Source organism: Filicampus tigris, chromosome 10, assembly GCF_054856515.1.
Source record: "Filicampus tigris isolate MCC_2025a chromosome 10, RoL_Ftig_1.0, whole genome shotgun sequence".
In the NCBI taxonomy this organism is placed as follows: Eukaryota; Metazoa; Chordata; class Actinopteri; order Syngnathiformes; family Syngnathidae; genus Filicampus; species Filicampus tigris.
Genome location: NC_141226.1, coordinates 17,653,684 through 17,671,728, shown reverse-complemented (window position 1 = coordinate 17,671,728; position 18,045 = coordinate 17,653,684). Strand labels below are relative to the sequence as shown.

At 42.1% G+C, this 18,045-nt stretch overlaps 1 protein-coding gene across 1 annotated transcript in view; it reads left to right on the top strand.

Annotated features, from left to right (window-relative positions):
- Nucleotides 1-18,045, top strand: part of obscnb (obscurin, cytoskeletal calmodulin and titin-interacting RhoGEF b) — a 58,870-nt gene that overhangs the window by 13,596 nt on the left and 27,229 nt on the right. The window contains exons 19-42 of the mRNA XM_086042493.1: nucleotides 12-278; nucleotides 551-817; nucleotides 1,304-1,416; nucleotides 1,484-1,637; nucleotides 1,713-1,874; nucleotides 2,301-2,405; nucleotides 2,959-3,225; nucleotides 4,169-4,438; nucleotides 4,532-4,801; nucleotides 5,072-5,338; nucleotides 5,415-5,681; nucleotides 5,794-6,063; nucleotides 6,136-6,405; nucleotides 6,938-7,204; nucleotides 7,798-8,064; nucleotides 8,278-8,544; nucleotides 9,023-9,289; nucleotides 9,760-10,026; nucleotides 10,287-10,553; nucleotides 11,114-11,380; nucleotides 11,575-11,841; nucleotides 15,737-16,003; nucleotides 16,132-16,398; nucleotides 17,766-18,032. Coding sequence (XP_085898619.1) covers nucleotides 12-278; nucleotides 551-817; nucleotides 1,304-1,416; nucleotides 1,484-1,637; nucleotides 1,713-1,874; nucleotides 2,301-2,405; nucleotides 2,959-3,225; nucleotides 4,169-4,438; nucleotides 4,532-4,801; nucleotides 5,072-5,338; nucleotides 5,415-5,681; nucleotides 5,794-6,063; nucleotides 6,136-6,405; nucleotides 6,938-7,204; nucleotides 7,798-8,064; nucleotides 8,278-8,544; nucleotides 9,023-9,289; nucleotides 9,760-10,026; nucleotides 10,287-10,553; nucleotides 11,114-11,380; nucleotides 11,575-11,841; nucleotides 15,737-16,003; nucleotides 16,132-16,398; nucleotides 17,766-18,032 — 5,886 coding nt within the window. The remainder of the gene's footprint in view (nucleotides 1-11; nucleotides 279-550; nucleotides 818-1,303; nucleotides 1,417-1,483; nucleotides 1,638-1,712; nucleotides 1,875-2,300; nucleotides 2,406-2,958; nucleotides 3,226-4,168; nucleotides 4,439-4,531; nucleotides 4,802-5,071; nucleotides 5,339-5,414; nucleotides 5,682-5,793; nucleotides 6,064-6,135; nucleotides 6,406-6,937; nucleotides 7,205-7,797; nucleotides 8,065-8,277; nucleotides 8,545-9,022; nucleotides 9,290-9,759; nucleotides 10,027-10,286; nucleotides 10,554-11,113; nucleotides 11,381-11,574; nucleotides 11,842-15,736; nucleotides 16,004-16,131; nucleotides 16,399-17,765; nucleotides 18,033-18,045) is intronic.

Below are 18,045 nucleotides of genomic sequence, written 5' to 3'. Positions count from 1 at the left end.
TTATTTTTCAGGTGAGCCGGTGACATTCAAAAAGAAGCTGGAGAATCTGACAGTGGAGGAGCAGAGCGAGGCAAAGCTGCAAGTGGAGCTGAGCAAGCCGTCGGACGAAGTGCACTGGATGAAGAACAGCGTCAAGTTGCAGACTTCGGCGAGCGTGGAGGTACGAGTGGACGGCGCCAAGCAAGCGCTGGTCTTCAAGAGCGTGACTTACGCCGACCGCGGTATCTACTCATGTGAAACCCTTGACGACAGAACCCAGGCCAAGCTCACCGTTGAGAGTAAGTATGAACGCATGTCCGTGACTTGCATGCCTGTTGCATGAATCCCAGCTGTATTGCGAAAGTCTGCGGTTTACGCTGATCATTTTTATTCATTTCGTTTCGCAGGGGATAGGTTAAAAAAAAAAATCTTTAAATGCTGATCCGCAAATATATGGGGGTTCACTGTATTGAAAACATACAGTACATATTGATCGGAATGCAGATTTTCATATATTGTGGGTGTATCTGAAACATATTCACTCTACTAATAAAAGGAATTTCTTCCTCAGTGAAGAAAGTGGAGCTGATCAAAGGGCTCACAGAAACCAAGACATACGAGACACAGACGGTAAGCCTTGAGGTCGAGCTCAGCCAGGCTGACGTCGAAGGCTCGTGGACCCGGGACGGCATCAGGTTCAAATCGGGGCCCAATGTCCGCATCACAGCTCTGGGAAAGACGCACGGCCTCACCTTGTCAAATCTAACGAGAGAGGACGCCGGAACCATCGTCTTCCAAGCAGAAGGCGTCCGGACCTCCTGCAAACTTATTGTTACAGGTATGTACACGGTTGGCCAGTTTCTTCAAAAAATTCCGATTACGTGGAAGACGGCACATGCAGTATTATCAAAGTGTTTCTTAGAACAGTAAAGACTTGTATACAACCAGTTGGGGCTCTGGAGTGCATGCCCACTTCACCAAGTGGGTAATTCTTTTCCGAAATGTGTCCGAAAGCAAGCTGTTCAGATTAGGACACGACACAGCTTTAACATACCATATTTAGACCACATTTATAAGAGCATCGAATGTACCATATTTATCTGTACCTCTAATTCACTAAATTCAAACCATTTGTAATGGTCTATGAACCTCTAATGCACCAATTTACCCCATACATACCTCAATGCTTTCGCTCTAGTTTTATTCAGTGTGTCATAAATCTGCATAACTTCTTAATCAAGAAATGCGTATGATTGTTTTCGCTCTTATAGTACAAATCCAGCCTATGTAACCTTATTTGGACAAAACCATTATGATCCAATAGAACCTCCTGCTACGATCTCAAAGCCTATTGTCGACATCAGCGTTGCTGAGAAGGAGAAGGTCACCTTGGAGTGTGAAGTATCCAGAACAAATGCAGATGTAAAATGGTTAAAGGTGAGAAGTCGCACGGGCGATTGCTGAGTTATTGATGAAATCTTGAAATTGTAATTATATTCTACAGGATGATGTAGAACTGAAACCGGGGAAGAATTACGGCATTCACTCTTTGGGACGAAAACGCACCTTGATCATCAACAAATGCGCCCCCGAAGACGCAGGCACTTACATCTGTCGCACTGCCGACGACAACACCTGCGCCAAGATCACCGTTCGTGGTGAGTCCCGCGTCACCCAAACAGCACTGGCGCCGTTTGAAAATCAGAACATGACAAAAGTGGTTCCCGCTGCAGCCAGAGATATTAGGATTGTGAAGAAGTTGGAGGATGTGGAGGTGATGGAGAAGGAGAGCGCTGCGTTTGTCTGCGAGGTCTCACACGACGAGGTGGAGTGCCAGTGGTACAAGGGAAGCACGAAACTTAGAGTCAACGACAACGTCAAGATGAGACAAGAAGGTAAAGATCCCAAAAGGATCTTTAAAATGTGATATACACATACCGTCAATTGTCTCTCCCAATCCCCCCTTCATTGCCCTTCCCAAATTTCAAGGACTTTTCATGTGGACTTTGAAACCCTTTTATTGCCGGACTAGTCGCAAATGTTATTAATTCCAACTGGATTTGGGTCCTACACACATCTGTGGCATTTTATGAAGCACAATATGTGCCCTGACTCACTAAATTTCGGAAAACACTGATCTGGAGTTTACTGCACACTATAAGAGCAGTGAGCTCCATTATGTGTGGCGAATTCTCACATTTAAAAAAAATGTTTCAGATATTAAAAATCAGTACAGTATGTGTGCGCTGTGCTTAAGTTTTACTTTGGAATGACGGCAGTAATGTCGGTTTATTTAATTTGGATCTGTTTTGTAAACACAGGCAGGACCTATGTGTTGCTGTTTAAAAGTGTGTCCCCAGCAGATATAGGTGAGGTTAAATTTACAGCTGAGAAGGCCTCGTCATCTGCACAACTGAAGGTGAAAGGTAAATATACCTGATCCAAGCATATTTATTGCATGGTTTCACGGTTTTATTTATGTGCTGTTACAAGTCGATGGAATCACTTGACCACGTTTCCCTGCAACTTGCATGAAGGTTAAAAACGCACACTGACACTGACTAAAACAAGCCAAAGTACAAATGCATCCTAATAGTACATCGTGGAAAATCTTTTTTTAATTTTTTTTTCCGGTTATCCAATGTTAGAAAAAATGTTAAACGTGTATTATAAAGATTCATTACACACAGTGTCAAATATTTAACTCATTCACTGCCATTGACGAATTTATTTGTCTTTTCACAGTCCAGCCATTCGATCCCAAGAATTTATTTATATTTTTTTCTATTTTCTTCAAACGTTAGGGTAAAAGAGGGTCTGAAAATGCCTGGCAGTGAATGAGTTAATGAGTTTAATGAATCTGTATAATATGAGTTTCACTTCTTGAATCAAAACTATTCAATTAAATGAATTTTTCCAACATTTCAATTTAGTTTCCCCCATCCCCATACATGATCAAATGCAATTCGTTTGCTGTAGAGCTGCCCGTCAAGTTTGTGAAGAAACTCCGAGATAAGATAGCCATTTACAAGCACCGTGGCCACCTGGAGTGCCAAGTGTCCCGCGCCAGCGCCCAAGTCAAGTGGTTCAAAAACAAGACAGAGCTCAAACCCGGAAAGAAGTATGAAATCAAAAGTGAGGATGTGTACCGGAAGCTCACCGTCAACGACGTGGACGCCGCCGATGAAGACACGTACACGTGCGACGCCTCTGATGACAAGACGTCCTGTAAACTGCTTGTGGAAGGTAACACAGTAGAAGGTCAGAGGTCATGTGCAGGAAATACGTCACCAGAGTCCTAGCCAATAAGACATGTTGCCCAGACATTTGTTTTAAAAAATGGAATTGACAGATTGTCATGCAACCTAGCAAAACTGTGTTATCGTTGTAACTCACTGAGCGTTTCCACAGTTGTTTGGTTCTTTTAGACTCTGCTCAACTAATCAGAGTGCAGGACTCACGTTGGTGATTAATGTTTGATGTGCCATGCACGTACAGTTGTAACACATGGATTGGAAACACTATTTGTCATTGTTTTTAAACATTATTACAGATAATTACAAAGTAGGTTGGTTTCTTTATCACTATGGCGGTTAAATACGGTATAACCTCATAGATGCTCTGCAGCTTATAATATTCATTATGCAGGGTTGAAAAGAGGTAGAATCTTTTAAAAAACATTCCGGAAACTTTCCACTGGAAAGTTAGCAGAGGAATTTGGGAAATTTTCAAAGTTGGATATGTTATTCCTTCATTTTCTATAGCGCTTGTTCATATTCGGGCGACCCCTAGCCAATCCTGGACTGGTTGCCAGTCAAAGAGAGACAAGCATTCACATTCACGCCTTTGGACGGTTTAGAGTCTTCAATTCAACTAACATGCATGTTTTTAGCGTATGGGAGGAAGCCAGAGGAAACCGATGCAAGCACAGGGAAAACATGCAAACTCTGCACAGGCTGGCGAGAGCGGAGATTTTAACCTGGGTACCAAGCTGCCCTAATGTAGAATACTTTCCTTAGGAATTGTTAATTACATTAATTTTACGAGCAAGACTTTTTTTAGTACTTAAATCATTTTCTTTTATTTAATATTATCAGTACGACGTACAATGAACTCATATCAAAGTTGTTAAATATTTTAATTATCCCACCATTTTCTAAGCCGACCGTTTATTCTCTTACCTTTGTAGAGCAGTCCATAAGCATTGTGCGGGAGATGAGTCCCGTCGAGGTGACGGAACCTTTCGCCGCTGTCTTCGAAGTTGAGATCAGCGTGGAACTGGTGAAACCGCCCATTTGGACTCTCAGCGGAGTCGCCGTGCAGGAGAACGCCGATGTTGAGATGGAGAAAGAGGGCACCATGCATCGGCTCACGTTCAAAAAGACCAAAGCGTCCATGACGGGACTCGTGCAGTTCACGGCTGGCAAAAGCAAGTCACTAGCCCAGCTTACAGTCAAAGGTACTGTGAAGGTGTTAACTGTCCACCCCATAATAACTCATTAAGACCACAACTGTGTGTAAAGCTTCTTAATGTTGTCTGCTTTATGCTCAGAGCGTCCCCTTGAGATTGCAGAGCCCATCAAGGACGTGAAGGCCAAGGAGAAAAGCTCCGCCATGCTCACTTGTAAATTCTCCGTCCCGCCAAAAGACAAAGTGCAGTGGTTAAAAGAACAGGTACCACTTGCTGCATCGGACAAATATAACATCAAGCAAGACGCTACCAGGGCTCAACTCACCATTCATATGTTGACTGAAGAGGACAGTGGCGAGTACCGCTGTCAGTCCGGACCCGCTATGACGAAAGGCAATCTACAAGTTGAAGGTGCCCGTTTGATACTATAGAGTGGGCTTTTCCAAACGGAGGTCCCTAAATGGACCCGAATTTATTATTATTATTTTTAATTCACGTTTGTTGGAGTAAATGAATGTCTTCTGTGTTGTTATCATATGTACAGCATATTTTGCCATAATACAGTTTGGGTTCCAGGGAGGAACCAAAATGTCTACCAGAAAAAGTTTGGGAAACCCTGCTGTAGAAAATACAAAAATGTTCACATGTATTTGATACTAAATATCCGGTTTCCACTCTCAGTGCGCGATGTGAAATTCACCAAGCACCTGGCTGACACAGAAGTGGACGAAGACAGCGATGCAGTGTTCACGTGCGAGGTCAACTATGCCGACGAAGAGGCGCGGTGGCTCCTGAATGACAAGGCGCTCTTCACCAATGAAGTCAACACCATAACCCATGAAGGGAAATTGCATAAACTCACACTTAAGAACCTGGCACCTCAGGATGGGGGCACTATCACCATGTACGTCCGCAAGGTGAAGGAGTCTGTCACACTTACGGTTAAAGGTAAGAATCCATGTGGATGAATCGGGTATCTTTCTGAAAAATCTGATCATCGCTATTTGCTTGGCTAAATCACCAGAAAAGCCTGCCCTCTTCCTCAAGTCTCTGGATGACGTTGTCGGTGAGGAGAAAGGTTTCATCACTCTGGCTTGTGAGGCATCCAAGCACAGGGTTTCTCCGATTTGGAGGAAAGAAGGCAGCCCGTTGAAGGCTGGAATAAAATATGAGTTCCTTCACACGGGCAAATCTTTGGGGCTGATCATCAAAGATGTGACCAAAGACGACGCGGGGGAGTATACTTGCGATCTTGGAACTGAGGTGTCCAAAGCAAAGGTCACTGTAAGAGGTTAGTTTTGATAGCAGGCTGGCCCACAGCACACATACTAACACGGTAATAGTAACCTTAGCTGGATTTTACTGCCTTCGAGTATATTTTGGACCGCATGTCCCCCTCCCAGAAATTGGCATCGGGATCACAAAATGGCTGAAGTCGGCTGAAGTGAACGAGGGCGAGACGTGCGGGTTCGAGTGCATCTTATCTCGCGAGAGCACCGACGAGTGCACCTGGACTCTCAATGGCCAAACTGTTACCAGCGGAGGCCGCTTTAACGTTAACAGCAAAGGACGGAAATACATGCTGACCATCAAGGACGTCACCCCTGCTGATGCCGGAGACGTCGTCTTCAGCATTAAAGATCTGACATCCAAAGCAACACTGACTATTGAAGGTGAATTGTCTTTCTTTAGTGCGCATCCATGAATCAATTGCAAGGTAACAGTGACAAGATATTTTGTTGCAGGAAAAGCTTCATCACTCTCAAGGGAGCTGGAGAATGTCACTGTGGTTCGGGGTGAAGATGCCACTTTTACCTGCGAGGTGACACAATCGACCTCCATTGTCAAATGGACAAAGGAGGGCAAAACCATAAGGAAGAGCCAGAAATATGACATCATCAAGGAAGAGAGGGTCATGAAGCTGCTCATCTACAATGTTTCCAGTAAAGACTCCGGAGAGTACAAATGTGAGGTTATCGGAGGGGCAACCACGAAGGCCAGGCTTGAGGTGAAAGGTGAGGATGAAATTGTTCAAATATGGTCTGTTTAAGATGGTGGTTTTCATATTATTTGAAATTCATTTAAAATCCATTTCACCTTAACACTGAATATCAGTGCGTAAAAATACATTTAAAAACTACAATATAAAAATTGCACTCTCGTTGGCAATTAAAAATATAAAACACAGTTTAAACACATCTACATATCTATAATTTGTGAATATACAATTCTAAATCCACTTTTCAAAATTGTAAAAATTCCATATATTTACTGAAAAAGAGGTCTTGAATTTGATCAAAATGACCTTAAGATGGACTTTAAAATAACAAATGTGGTTAAATGAAATCTGCAGATACAACGTAACGTCACTTAAGTTACATCAACATGTTTAAAAAATAGAATATTTTCCTAATTGTTTTTGAGATGCTGCACCCCATACTTGGAAAACCGCTATTTGGAACTGTAAAAATGATTTTCGCAAAACATTCTACTAGTCCCATTTTTGTTATATTGTCTACATTTGTAATACTACTCAATATTTGACAGAGCCAATCCATAAGTTCACCAAAGAGCTAAAGGACAGCAAAGCGGACGAGAAGACCTCTGTGACTTTGCAGTGCGAGACGGTCCAAAGCCCATCTGCGGTTACGTGGCTTAAAGGGCACACGGAGCTCAAGGCCGGCAGTCGATACGAGATGAGCCAGAAGGAAGGCGTCTTATCTCTCACCGTCAAACACCTCCAGGAAGACGACACTGACATCTACACTTGTGACGTGGGCACTGCCAAAAGCATGGCCAAGCTGACCGTTAAACGTAAGATAGTCTGGTTGAAATATTTTTCTCTCCGTGAAACAGAATTTCATCATCATGCCATACATACCATATTTGCTCATCTGTACCAGCTGTCTGATGTGTGGAAGACATTTATTTGATGTAAGATGTGGGACCTTCATTTTTATAAATATCTTTTCAAAACATTATTAAATAATGTGAAAATATAGTTGTTTTACAAGCCATGTTTATTGTATTGCATTTAAGATCAAATTGCATAAGAATTTAATGATATTGAATTTTCCCTATCTCTCCCTCTCTCGCAACCTTTAAAGTCCATACATTACACAATAGATTAAAAATTAAATATTGTAAGATACGATATGGAAATATATATTTTTAAATTAAATACAACGTTTTGAGAGGGATCTCTTATTACACTTTATTGTACTAAACATATGCATTATATTAATAGAAGAGGCATCTATTTGGTGTGTGGTGTTTTTTTCTCCTGGATAACACACCTTCTGACGATTAATTGGGTGGTGTGTATTCGAGCAGAGGCGACTATTTGAAGAAGTGTAGTATTTTTATCATATTTAGAATACTGTAAATAATCATTTGCTGTGTTTTAGCCCTGCCAGCCATTTTCAAAGAAAAGCTCAAGAATCAAGATGCAAAGGAAGGAGAAACGGTGACACTTCGCTGTGAGCTATCAAAGCCCGCAGCCAACGTTCAGTGGAGGAAGGACTCCCAGATTCTCACCACTGGAGAGTCATATGAAATAAAGCAGAAGGAGGCATCTTGTGAGCTTCGCATTAGGAATGCCAAGACGGACCATAGTGGGGAATATTCTTGTCTATGCGGGGACCAGAAGACATCGGCCACTGTCAAAGTGAATGGTACTGATTTACGTTTTTATCACACACCCCAGCAATTTTTCATATTGTCAGAGGGAATGTTCCGTGTTGCTGGATTTAAACTCCATTGCATATTTACGTACTGTATACCTTCATTTTTCTTGTTGTGTTTGTTTCCTTCCATATGGAATTGTGTCACTCAAACATGCAGTGTGAATCCTGATCTTGACGGGTAATAAAATCTTTGCTGCGCAGCACTACCGCCATCCTTCACGGTGAAGCTGCAGAGTCAGGAGGCCGACGAAGGATCCAGGGTTACTCTACGCTGTGAGACCTCGAAACCTTTAGTCCCTGTGGAGTGGAAAAGGGGAGCACAGGTGCTGACCTACGGAGAAAAGTACCAGATGAAGCAGCAGGCATGCGAGAATGAGCTCCTCATCAACCAAGCGGAGACCGACGACAGTGGAGAGTACAGCTGCGTGTGTGGGGAGCAGACGACCATGGCTTGTGTCAAGATCAAGGGTACGATGACCATTTACCAGACACAGACATGAATACAGCCTATTCAAATTGAGTGGCTAACCAAAACAGCAGCACCTGTTTATGCACATAAATTTCTAAAATGAATTCAAATGTGGAGTCTTATTTCATGTTGTAAAAAATATGATTTTTTTAGAGGCTACATCTTTAATAACATGTCCATATTTTTGGGACTCATTTGTTCCATCCAGTCTGCCTGTTTTTTACCATTTCTCTGCCTTCCTCCCCTATAGTATTTTTTATTTAGTTTTAAATTTCACAAAATAAATTATTCCAAATATCTTTGTACAAAAACGACTTCCCTTTGAATAGACAGCACATATCTCAATTGAGTTTGCAGAAATCCATCCATTCATCCATCCGTTTCCATACATAATTTTAGCAACTGATGACGAGATGCTTTCATTTCTGTCAATTTCATTTCATGCTACTGTTCCTAACATTCTACTTAAATCCCCAGCCTTACCAGTGACCTTCACAAAGAAGCTGCAGAGTCAGGAAGGCCAAGAGGGATCCAGGATTACACTTCGCTGTGAGACATCAAAACCTGCAGCTCCAGTGGAGTGGAAGAAGGGAAGACAGGTGCTGAAGTCTGGAGAAAAGTACCAGATGAAACAGCAGGCGTGTGTCAATGAACTCCACATCAGTGAAACGGTGCCAGAAGACAGTGGGGAGTACAGCTGTGTGTGTGGCGAGAGCAACACTGCAGCTAGCATCACCATTAAAGGTAGGGGGAATATACAGTCATTTTTTTTTCCAAAATAATTAGTTTCTCATTTAGTGGAAATTCCCAATAGTGGTCAAATTTGAAAAATTCTCAAAAGATATGCCGCAAATGATAACCACCAATCATGCATGTTGAAGGTTTCGGTCTTGAGGAATGTTTAGCATTTTGGATTGGAATCTTTTTTAAAAAAATTTTTAAGACAGGCGTCTTATAAGAGTGAGTGATTTTACTTCTATTTTAGTTTCATGATACAGTGGTTGTGGCTGCATGATGAACTTGTGGTTTGTGCATCTGCCTCACAATACTGTAAGTGGTTTGAAATATATCTTTTGCTACACCATTCTTGGAACTTATCTGACAAACCTCACACTTTATCACAGCGGTCATTTCACTCGAATTTGTGGTTTTGAAATCCATATCCAATCATGTCATGACATTGTTGGTTGCTAACCAAATAAAAACACGTTTAGCGCAACCAGTGACCTTCACAAAGAAGCTGCAGACTCAAGAGGCTGAAGAGGGAGCCAGGGTTACACTTCACTGTGAGACATCGAAACCTGGAGTGCCAGTGGAGTGGAAGAAAGGAAGACAAGTGCTGAAGTCTGGAGAAAAATACCAGATGAAGCAGCAAGCGTGTGTCAATGAACTCCACATTAGTGAAGCAGTGCCAGAAGACAGTGGAGAGTACAGCTGTGTGTGTGGCGAGAACAACACTGCTGCTAGCCTCACTATTAAAGGTAGGAGCACGACTTTGTCTCTTTTTGAAAATGTTTCTCGTACAGGGTAAAGTCAAATGCACAAAAGTCGTACACTTTGGAGTTCAAACATTGAAAGAATGTCTCAAAGGATAGTAAAACTTGGGAGTTCAAACCATCATCTTGTATGCTAAAGGTTTAACGCACAAGAATTGTCAGTACGATCACCTCACTAGACTATGGTTTTATCATTTCTAAAATGTCATGACGCCATTGGTTGCTGACCACTTAAAAATGTTTAGCCCAACCAGTGATCTTCACAAAGAAGCTTCAGACCCAAGAGGCCGAAGAGGGATCCAGTGTTACTCTACGCTGTGAGACGTCCAAACCTTTAGTTCCTGTGGAGTGGAAGAAAGGAAGACAGGTGCTGAAGTCTGGCGAAAAGTACAAGATGAAGCAGCATGCTTGTGTTAATGAACTCCTCATTAACCAAGCGGTGCCAGAAGACAGTGGGGAGTACAGCTGTGTGTGTGGAAAGAACAACACTGCTGCTAGCCTCACTATTAAAGGTAGGAGCAACACAAAGAACATCCAGGAAGTCCTTCTTGAAGGAGAAAAGTGAACCCAAACATAATTTTTTCAAGAATATGTTCTATGCAAGCCCACTAGTTGAAACAAGGCATTCTGATAAATATTGCATTTGTGGAATAAGAGTTAATCCACCCGTTTTAGCCATCTCTGGGGATGGCCATTTTGTCACTTCTGTCGACTGAAAATGACATCACAACTGCTCAGGGCTCAGGTGACGACCAATCACGGCTGACCTGTTTTCTGAAGCTCAGCTGTGATTGGTTGTTAACTGAGCTGTTGTAATGTCATTTTCAGTCGACACAAGTGACAAAATGGCCGCCCCCTGAGATGGCTAAAAAGGGGAAGGGGTGGATTTTGCTGCTTAACTCATATTTCAAAAACGCAATATTAATCAGGATGCCGTGTTTCAACTAGTGGGCTTGCAGGGAACATATCCTTGAAAAAGATGTTTGGGTTGATTTCCTCTTTAGTAGCTGCTCAACATGTAGCCTATGTCATTTAATATCATTGGTCGCTAACCAATTAAAAATATGTTTAGCCCAACCCGTGACCTTCACAAAGAGGCTGCAGAGTCAGGAAGCCGAAGAGGGATGCAGTGTTACTCTTCACTGTGAGACATCCAAACCTTTAGTCCCAGTAGAGTGGAAAAAGGGAAGACAAGTTCTCAAGTCTGGAGAAAAGTACCAGATGAAGCAGCAGGCGACTGTGAATGAACTCTTGATTTATGAAGCAGCAGAGGAAGACAGTGGAGAGTACAGCTGTGTGTGTGGGGAGAACAAAACTGCAGCGAACCTCACCGTTACAGGTAGGGAGAAGTCTAAGTTTTTAATTTTTAATTTTTTTATTTTTAATGTGTCTCATACAGTGGAATCTCCAATTTGGAGGTTTTACTGTTCATACATAGTTTGCGGTGTCGCCTCATTTTGTAGTTTTTTGGGGGGTGATTTACTCTCATGTCGTGTGGTGTTGTTTGTTGCTGACCAATTGACATTTGTTCAGCCCAACCAGTCATCTTCACAAAGAAGCTGCAGAGTCAAGAGGCCGAAGAGGGATCCAGTGTTACTCTTCGCTGTGAGATGTCCAAACCAGGAGTCTCAGTGGAGTGGAAGAAGGGAAGACAAGTCCTCAAGTCTGGAGAAATATACCAAATAAAGCAGGAGGCGACTGTGAATGAACTCTTTATTCATAAAGCAGCAGAGGAAGACAGTGGAGAGTACAGCTGTGTGTGTGGAGACAATAAAACGACAGCCAGTCTCAAAATCAAAGGTAGGAAAATGTGTTATTTAAAAGGATCATGCTCTTTGCTCTCCATTTGGCAGATCTTCCCTCATTCTGCTTCATTTTCTGTTTATTACAACCATCCATCTCTTTTTTTCTAAAATGTGCAGTATGATATGTTTGATTATTTTTGTTTTTGGTTGCCTGATGGTGCATTCATGGCTTTAAATTGAATTAGGATGAAAGCTGTGTTATTTTTAATAGTGACAAAGTAGGTGACAACATTGTTTCCTCCCAGCCGTGAAGCCGGCAGCTTCCCTCCCGGCTGCTAATGTGGAATCCATGAGGCTGGATACGAAAGAAACTGTGAAAGGTATTTTATATGGAGAGAAGCTGGCACTCTTTGTTGCCGCTTGTGATGGTCGCATGCGGATTGTTTGGACTGGAGGCAGTTTGCTGCTATTACACTTACAGTATGTTGTAATTGCATTTCAGCCAGTAAGTCTGAAGTAACTTTGGTAGTTGCTAAGGAAAAGCAGCAGAAACGGGAAATAGTAGAAGCTACTGTCAGTACATGTGCGTTTTTAATTTTTTTTTTTTTTTTTTTATAAATCAGTCAGTCCTGTGCATCTCTGTGGTGTTTGGAAATGTCCCAGTGTGTTATGGTCTTTGTTTTTGGCTTAGCTAATGCTTTGTGGAACATTGTGTTTGTTTTTTTAATCACAGAAGTTGCCTTTTATGTATTTTATGTAGACCTTTGTCTACGGAAAGCGGTAAAAGCACTTATACAATATCGTTGGTATCCAGCTTAAGGTCCTTGTATTAGTACACTCTATGTCCTCAAAATCAGCACTCTGGTAGAATGACTAGGACATATTAGTAGAATAATTTTTCTTACTAGTAATATTTTTTTTTCCACTGCTGCCTTCTGCTGCAGTATGACATTTATGCACATTAGTAGGACAACTTTGGCTGGGATACTAGAAGGACAACTCCAGCTCTGTCTGTCTCAGACTTTAAGATACTAGTAAGTTACACAGTTCTACTCGTGCGCTCTAGTCGTTCCACTAGTCCACTGATCCTACCATGACGACCGTATTGGCTGGTTTACACACTGCATGGCGGCTGAATGACTGGCAGGTCCTTGTTGTCTTATTTGTTGTCAAAAAATTGTTGGTTGGCTCTGTAACACAAAGCTAAGCAGTTTTTCAAATTGAGGTTCCGATACCATATTTCATTTCATAGTTGTGACACTGCAACAGACCAGCGAGATCTCTAAACAGCAACTCGTGAAAGAAGAGACTCGGGAGCTCAGTGTTGAAGGTAAATGCCGAGAAATGCTTTTGCTGAAATGACAAAAACAAAAGTGTGATTATGAGTGTGAGTGGTTATTTGACTGGAAACCAGTCCAGGGTGCACCCCGCCTTTTGCTCAAAGATCACTCATGGATGGTCGATGGACGTAATTATTATATTTTAGCCCAACCAGTGACCTTCACAAAGAAACTGCTCAGTCTGGAGGCCGACGAGGGATCTACGGTTACTCTTCGCTGTGAGACTTCTAAACCTTTAGTGTCAGTGGAATGGAAGAAGGGAGAGCAGGTCCTGACGCACGGAGATAAGTACCGGATGAAGCAGCAGGTGTCTGCAAATGAACTGCTGATCACCCGAGTGGTGCCTGAAGACAGTGGAGACTACAGCTGTGTGTGCGGGGAGCAGACAACCATGGCCTGTGTCACCATCAAGGGTAGGGAGTTGAAAAGATCAACTTTTTATGTAGACTTTTATACGACGGCTTTTTCAAAGATTTCAATTTGGCTAAGCTTGCCTGTCTGTCTTCTTGGGCTCTGCCGTATTACATTGATACTGAGTGGTTTACTTGGTAGCACATGGCATGACTAAGACTGGCTGTGTGATGTGCCCTTGGTGTCTTACCAGTAGGTAAGAGGTAATGAAAGGTAATGAAGCACTTTATATGACAATCTTATTTATTTTCTCTTAGCCACAAAGCCACCAGCTTCCCTCTCTGCTGCTAAAGTGGAAACAAAAATACTGGAAAGTAAAGGAAAAGTGGAAGGTATTAATGTTCACATGGCTTTTACCTTTATGTGCTTTGTCCATTTTGGAATTTAAATGGTTGTCATTTTTGTTTGTTTTTTAATTATTGCTCAGTCTTTTTATCTGCTATCTTAAATACTCAGTTGCATGACTGAAATATATTACACAGGATGTAAACCAAACGGTTTGTTGTTTTAGAGGGGGGGTTGTTTTTTGCTCTTTGTGTGCATCTGCTATGTCAAATTCTCAGTGATGCGGCTAAAATATATGTAGTATTCGGATAGGGACTCGTGTTTGTCAATTGTACTGGCTGCATGCAGATTGTTGTTTATGCATTAATGCAACTCTGTAAAGAAGCCGGAAGCTTTTTATTTGTGGCAGAAAATACAGGAAAGGGTAGAAGATAAGGGTGATTTTTATTTAATTTTTTGTGCATTTGTTGCAGTGAGTCAGTGCAATGCATTGCTGTGATTCGCAGAAGTATCGTTTTTATGGCTTGGCTTTTGCTATTTGGCACAAAGTATCCGCGATTTTCTCTATGTACAGTTCTTCCTCTTACTTACTCTGGGTTATCTTTTATGTCAAAGGCTGCTTTAAAAAGAAGGCACTTAAATTTTGCACCGCCGCCATTGCACTTATATCATATCTGCATTTCAGCCCAAGGGACTGAAGCAACATTGGTAGTTGCTAAAGATAAGCAGAAGAAGCAGGAGGTACATGAAACAGTCGAAGGTAATGTTAGTCCATATACTCTTTTTGCAAATAATAACAACTACGCCTCAATGTGTTCTGTGGAAGTGACCGAGTGAGTTACGTTATGCATGTGTGGCTTTTCATCTCGTTAGTTGTTTTATTTGTGTGTTTTCAATAGTCATCTGTCAACTTGTTTGCACACTGCATGGAGGCTGAATAACTGGCCACTGGCCAGGTCCTTGTTGTCTTTTACTCAACAGTTGTTGGTGGTGTGGTCCAAAGCTTAAAAAAAAAAGTTCAAAACGAGGTTCAAACTTTTATGTTCAATTTCATAGTTGTAACACTGCAACAGATCAGCGAGACCTCTAAACAGCATCTTGTGAAACAAGAGATGCAGGAGCTCAGAGTTGAAGGTAAAATCATCCTGACAGAGTTGTGTTGCACGGCTTTCTTGATACTGTATATCCTCATAGTGGCTATATGAGCCACAAATAGAGACAACACCCATAGGACAAACATGGCATCGGTAAAGCTGAACGTTACCGTAACATTCTAAGACTGCGGTAGAATAGAATGAACATTCACATATCCTGCAATATGGAAATTCCATTATTACATTCTCTGCAGTTGAACGAAAATGCCACTACATGAGTAAATGCGGTTATCATAATCTGAGCAGCAGAGTTGGTATTTCAATGGCTTGTTTTTTCTTTTTTGTGCCCATTTATGTAAATGCAAAGGGCAGATCCTTTTTTGCCCCCATTGGTTTGGATGAATTGTCTGACTCTCACAATTGCTGCACACTTTTTTATTGCAATGGTTCTGATGTTGTGGAATTTATTCTCTTTTCTGGCTCTGGTCTTCTATGGATTCAGGAATTAAAGGTGTGTGACCATGGTATCTACATTATTCTTCATTTTATAGACTTGTGAGCTCAAAGGATAGCCTATGGGTTTGTTCTGATCTTAGAGGGGATTCATTTTGGTAGACTGGAAAAAGGCTGGGTGGAATTTGTGTCCCCTTGTAAGTGTGTGTACATAAATGTTATGTAAAACAATCAGCTACTCTTTGAGGTAAGTTCAATTGTTCATTGTTGCGTTTCTGAACTGACACGAGTCTTCTTCTGGTGTCCAACCTGAAAGTCATCACGCCGCACATGACCCATTTTTACGATCCATTCCATTCACCTCCAGCCCATCCAGTCACATTGCTCCGAGAAGTGGAAAGCCAAGAATCTGTCGAAGGAGAATGTGTTACTCTTCTCTGTGAGCTTTCCAAGCCGGGACTTGTTGTCGAGTGGAAGAAAGGAAGTCAACTCCTGAGTTGTGGAGAAAAGTACCAGATGACACAAAATGGATTCTGTTATGAACTACAGATCTTTGATTTGACACCTTGTGATACGGGAATGTATTCATGCTGTTGGGAGGACACAACAAGCACTGCCTCCCTTAAAGTCAATGGTAGGGTGGCTTCATCTCTTCGATTCAATCTGCGCATTTCAGTCGTTTCATTTTCTCTCTCCGATTTCCCATCTTCTCCATCCCCATTCCCAATGCATATTTTTTGGTCATTGCATTCTATCCATCAGCTCTCCCAGTCACTTTTACAAAAGAGCTGGAAGACCAAACAGCTGATGAGGGCCAAAGCGTGGCTCTGCAGTGTGAGCTCTCCAAACTTGGCGTCCCTGTTGAGTGGAGAAAAGAAGAGCTCGGTCTTTGTCCTTGTTCCAAGTATGACATTAGACAAACTGAGCGCACCGCCACGCTAGTAATCCATGACATAGACAAAGATGACATGGGGTGTTACACGTGCGATGCTGGTTTCCATCAAAGCACAGCGTATGTGACTGTGAAGGGTAGGCTTGCCATTTAGTGTTGACTGGCTTGTCTGAGGCGGGGTACACACGCAGCGAGACGGCCGTGTGTTGTTGTTGTTCTCGTAGCGACCGATGAACTTTAAGGTGACACGGTACACACCACACACTTAACTGTCTGTCCACCAACAATCAAGTGACCGACCCCCGAAACAAAAATGAACGCTTCAGAATGTAGTTTATCCAAATATTTATTAACAGCAATGATGATTTTGAAAAGTTAAAGAGGAGCTAAGAATAAACGAGAACCTGGCTCTCCTGGAATTGGGAAAATCCGCCAAATAAGTCACATCTTTGTTCGAGGCGCAGGGGTTAAAACTGAGGGGAAAAGTCACAGCCAATCGTCCAAACTTGATGGAAGTTTTACCTATAATTAGTATTATTCCATTATAATTATTTCCCCTTGATTGTTCAGTTCCACATGACAGTCTAAAAACTTTTCACAACGTTTAACATTTGAGATTGGCTACGTTTACATGGACAAAAGTTCTTAATCCGATCAGAGTTCAAATTAAAATTATGATCGGATGCGGTTTGTATGGTCTCTAAAAATATTGATCCGATTAGGACTTGCTTGTTCATCCATCCTCTGAACAAATTATAGTGACATGCATAGATTGACCAAATTTACCGAAAGTAGTAGTAGAAGAAGTTTTAACGACAAACCCACTTCTTTCATTGTGACTTTTGGCCTTATAATATCTGCTCTTCAAACTTTTTCTTTTTTTTTTTTTTTTTTTTCTCGATGGTTCACTCAATTCCTTCTTCCAACAGCGGTTTATGGACTCGTTTGTACAACTCAGAGTTTCTAGCCTTCCTACCATCAAGTCTTTCAACAATTTGAAGATCTTTTAATATCTCCAGCAACGTGTTCGTCTTGGATACGGACCAGTCTTGCGCCCACCCTGTCTTTTGCTCGCTCTGCTTCTACTAGCTTCCGTGAATAACAGAAACGAGATACTGCCATCACAGAAGTGCACGGTAAAGACGGCTTGTTCCGAAATTTCGCAGATTGGATTATCAATCGACATAAACCACCCCTCTCATTCGGAATAAAATCTTGATCGGAATGGACTTGATTGGGTCAGAATATTGCGATTGGGGTGAGTAGATGAAGCATTTTTATTCCGATCAGGCTTTTAATCTGAATAAATGTGTCCATGTAAACATAGCTATTGACGGCCTGACCTCTAATTCACCTCAGATCCAGATAATCGGACTTTACTGATAGGTCAAAGGGAGCTTTGATGCTATCTTGATGCGTCTACCCCGCTCCTGACTTGGTCTGTTTTTTGTTTTGTTTTGTTTTTTGTTTTTGCCACACTTATTATCATTTCCTTTGTTTCTAGCCCAGCCAGTGCTTTTCAAAACCCAACTGCAGGACTTGGAGAGGCAGGCAGGGGAGAGTGCTGTTCTCCGCTGTGAGACCACAAAGCCCGGAGCTGGTGTGATCTGGAGGCACGGTGACAGGGTTCTGGTATCCAGCAGCAAGTATCACTTGAAACAGGCAGGGACGGTTGTAGAGCTCGTCATCTATAAATTGCGGGGCGCGGACTCGGGTGAATACACCTGTGATACGGGCAGCCACAAGATCTCAGCCACTCTCTCTGTGCAGGGTAGGCTCTTTAT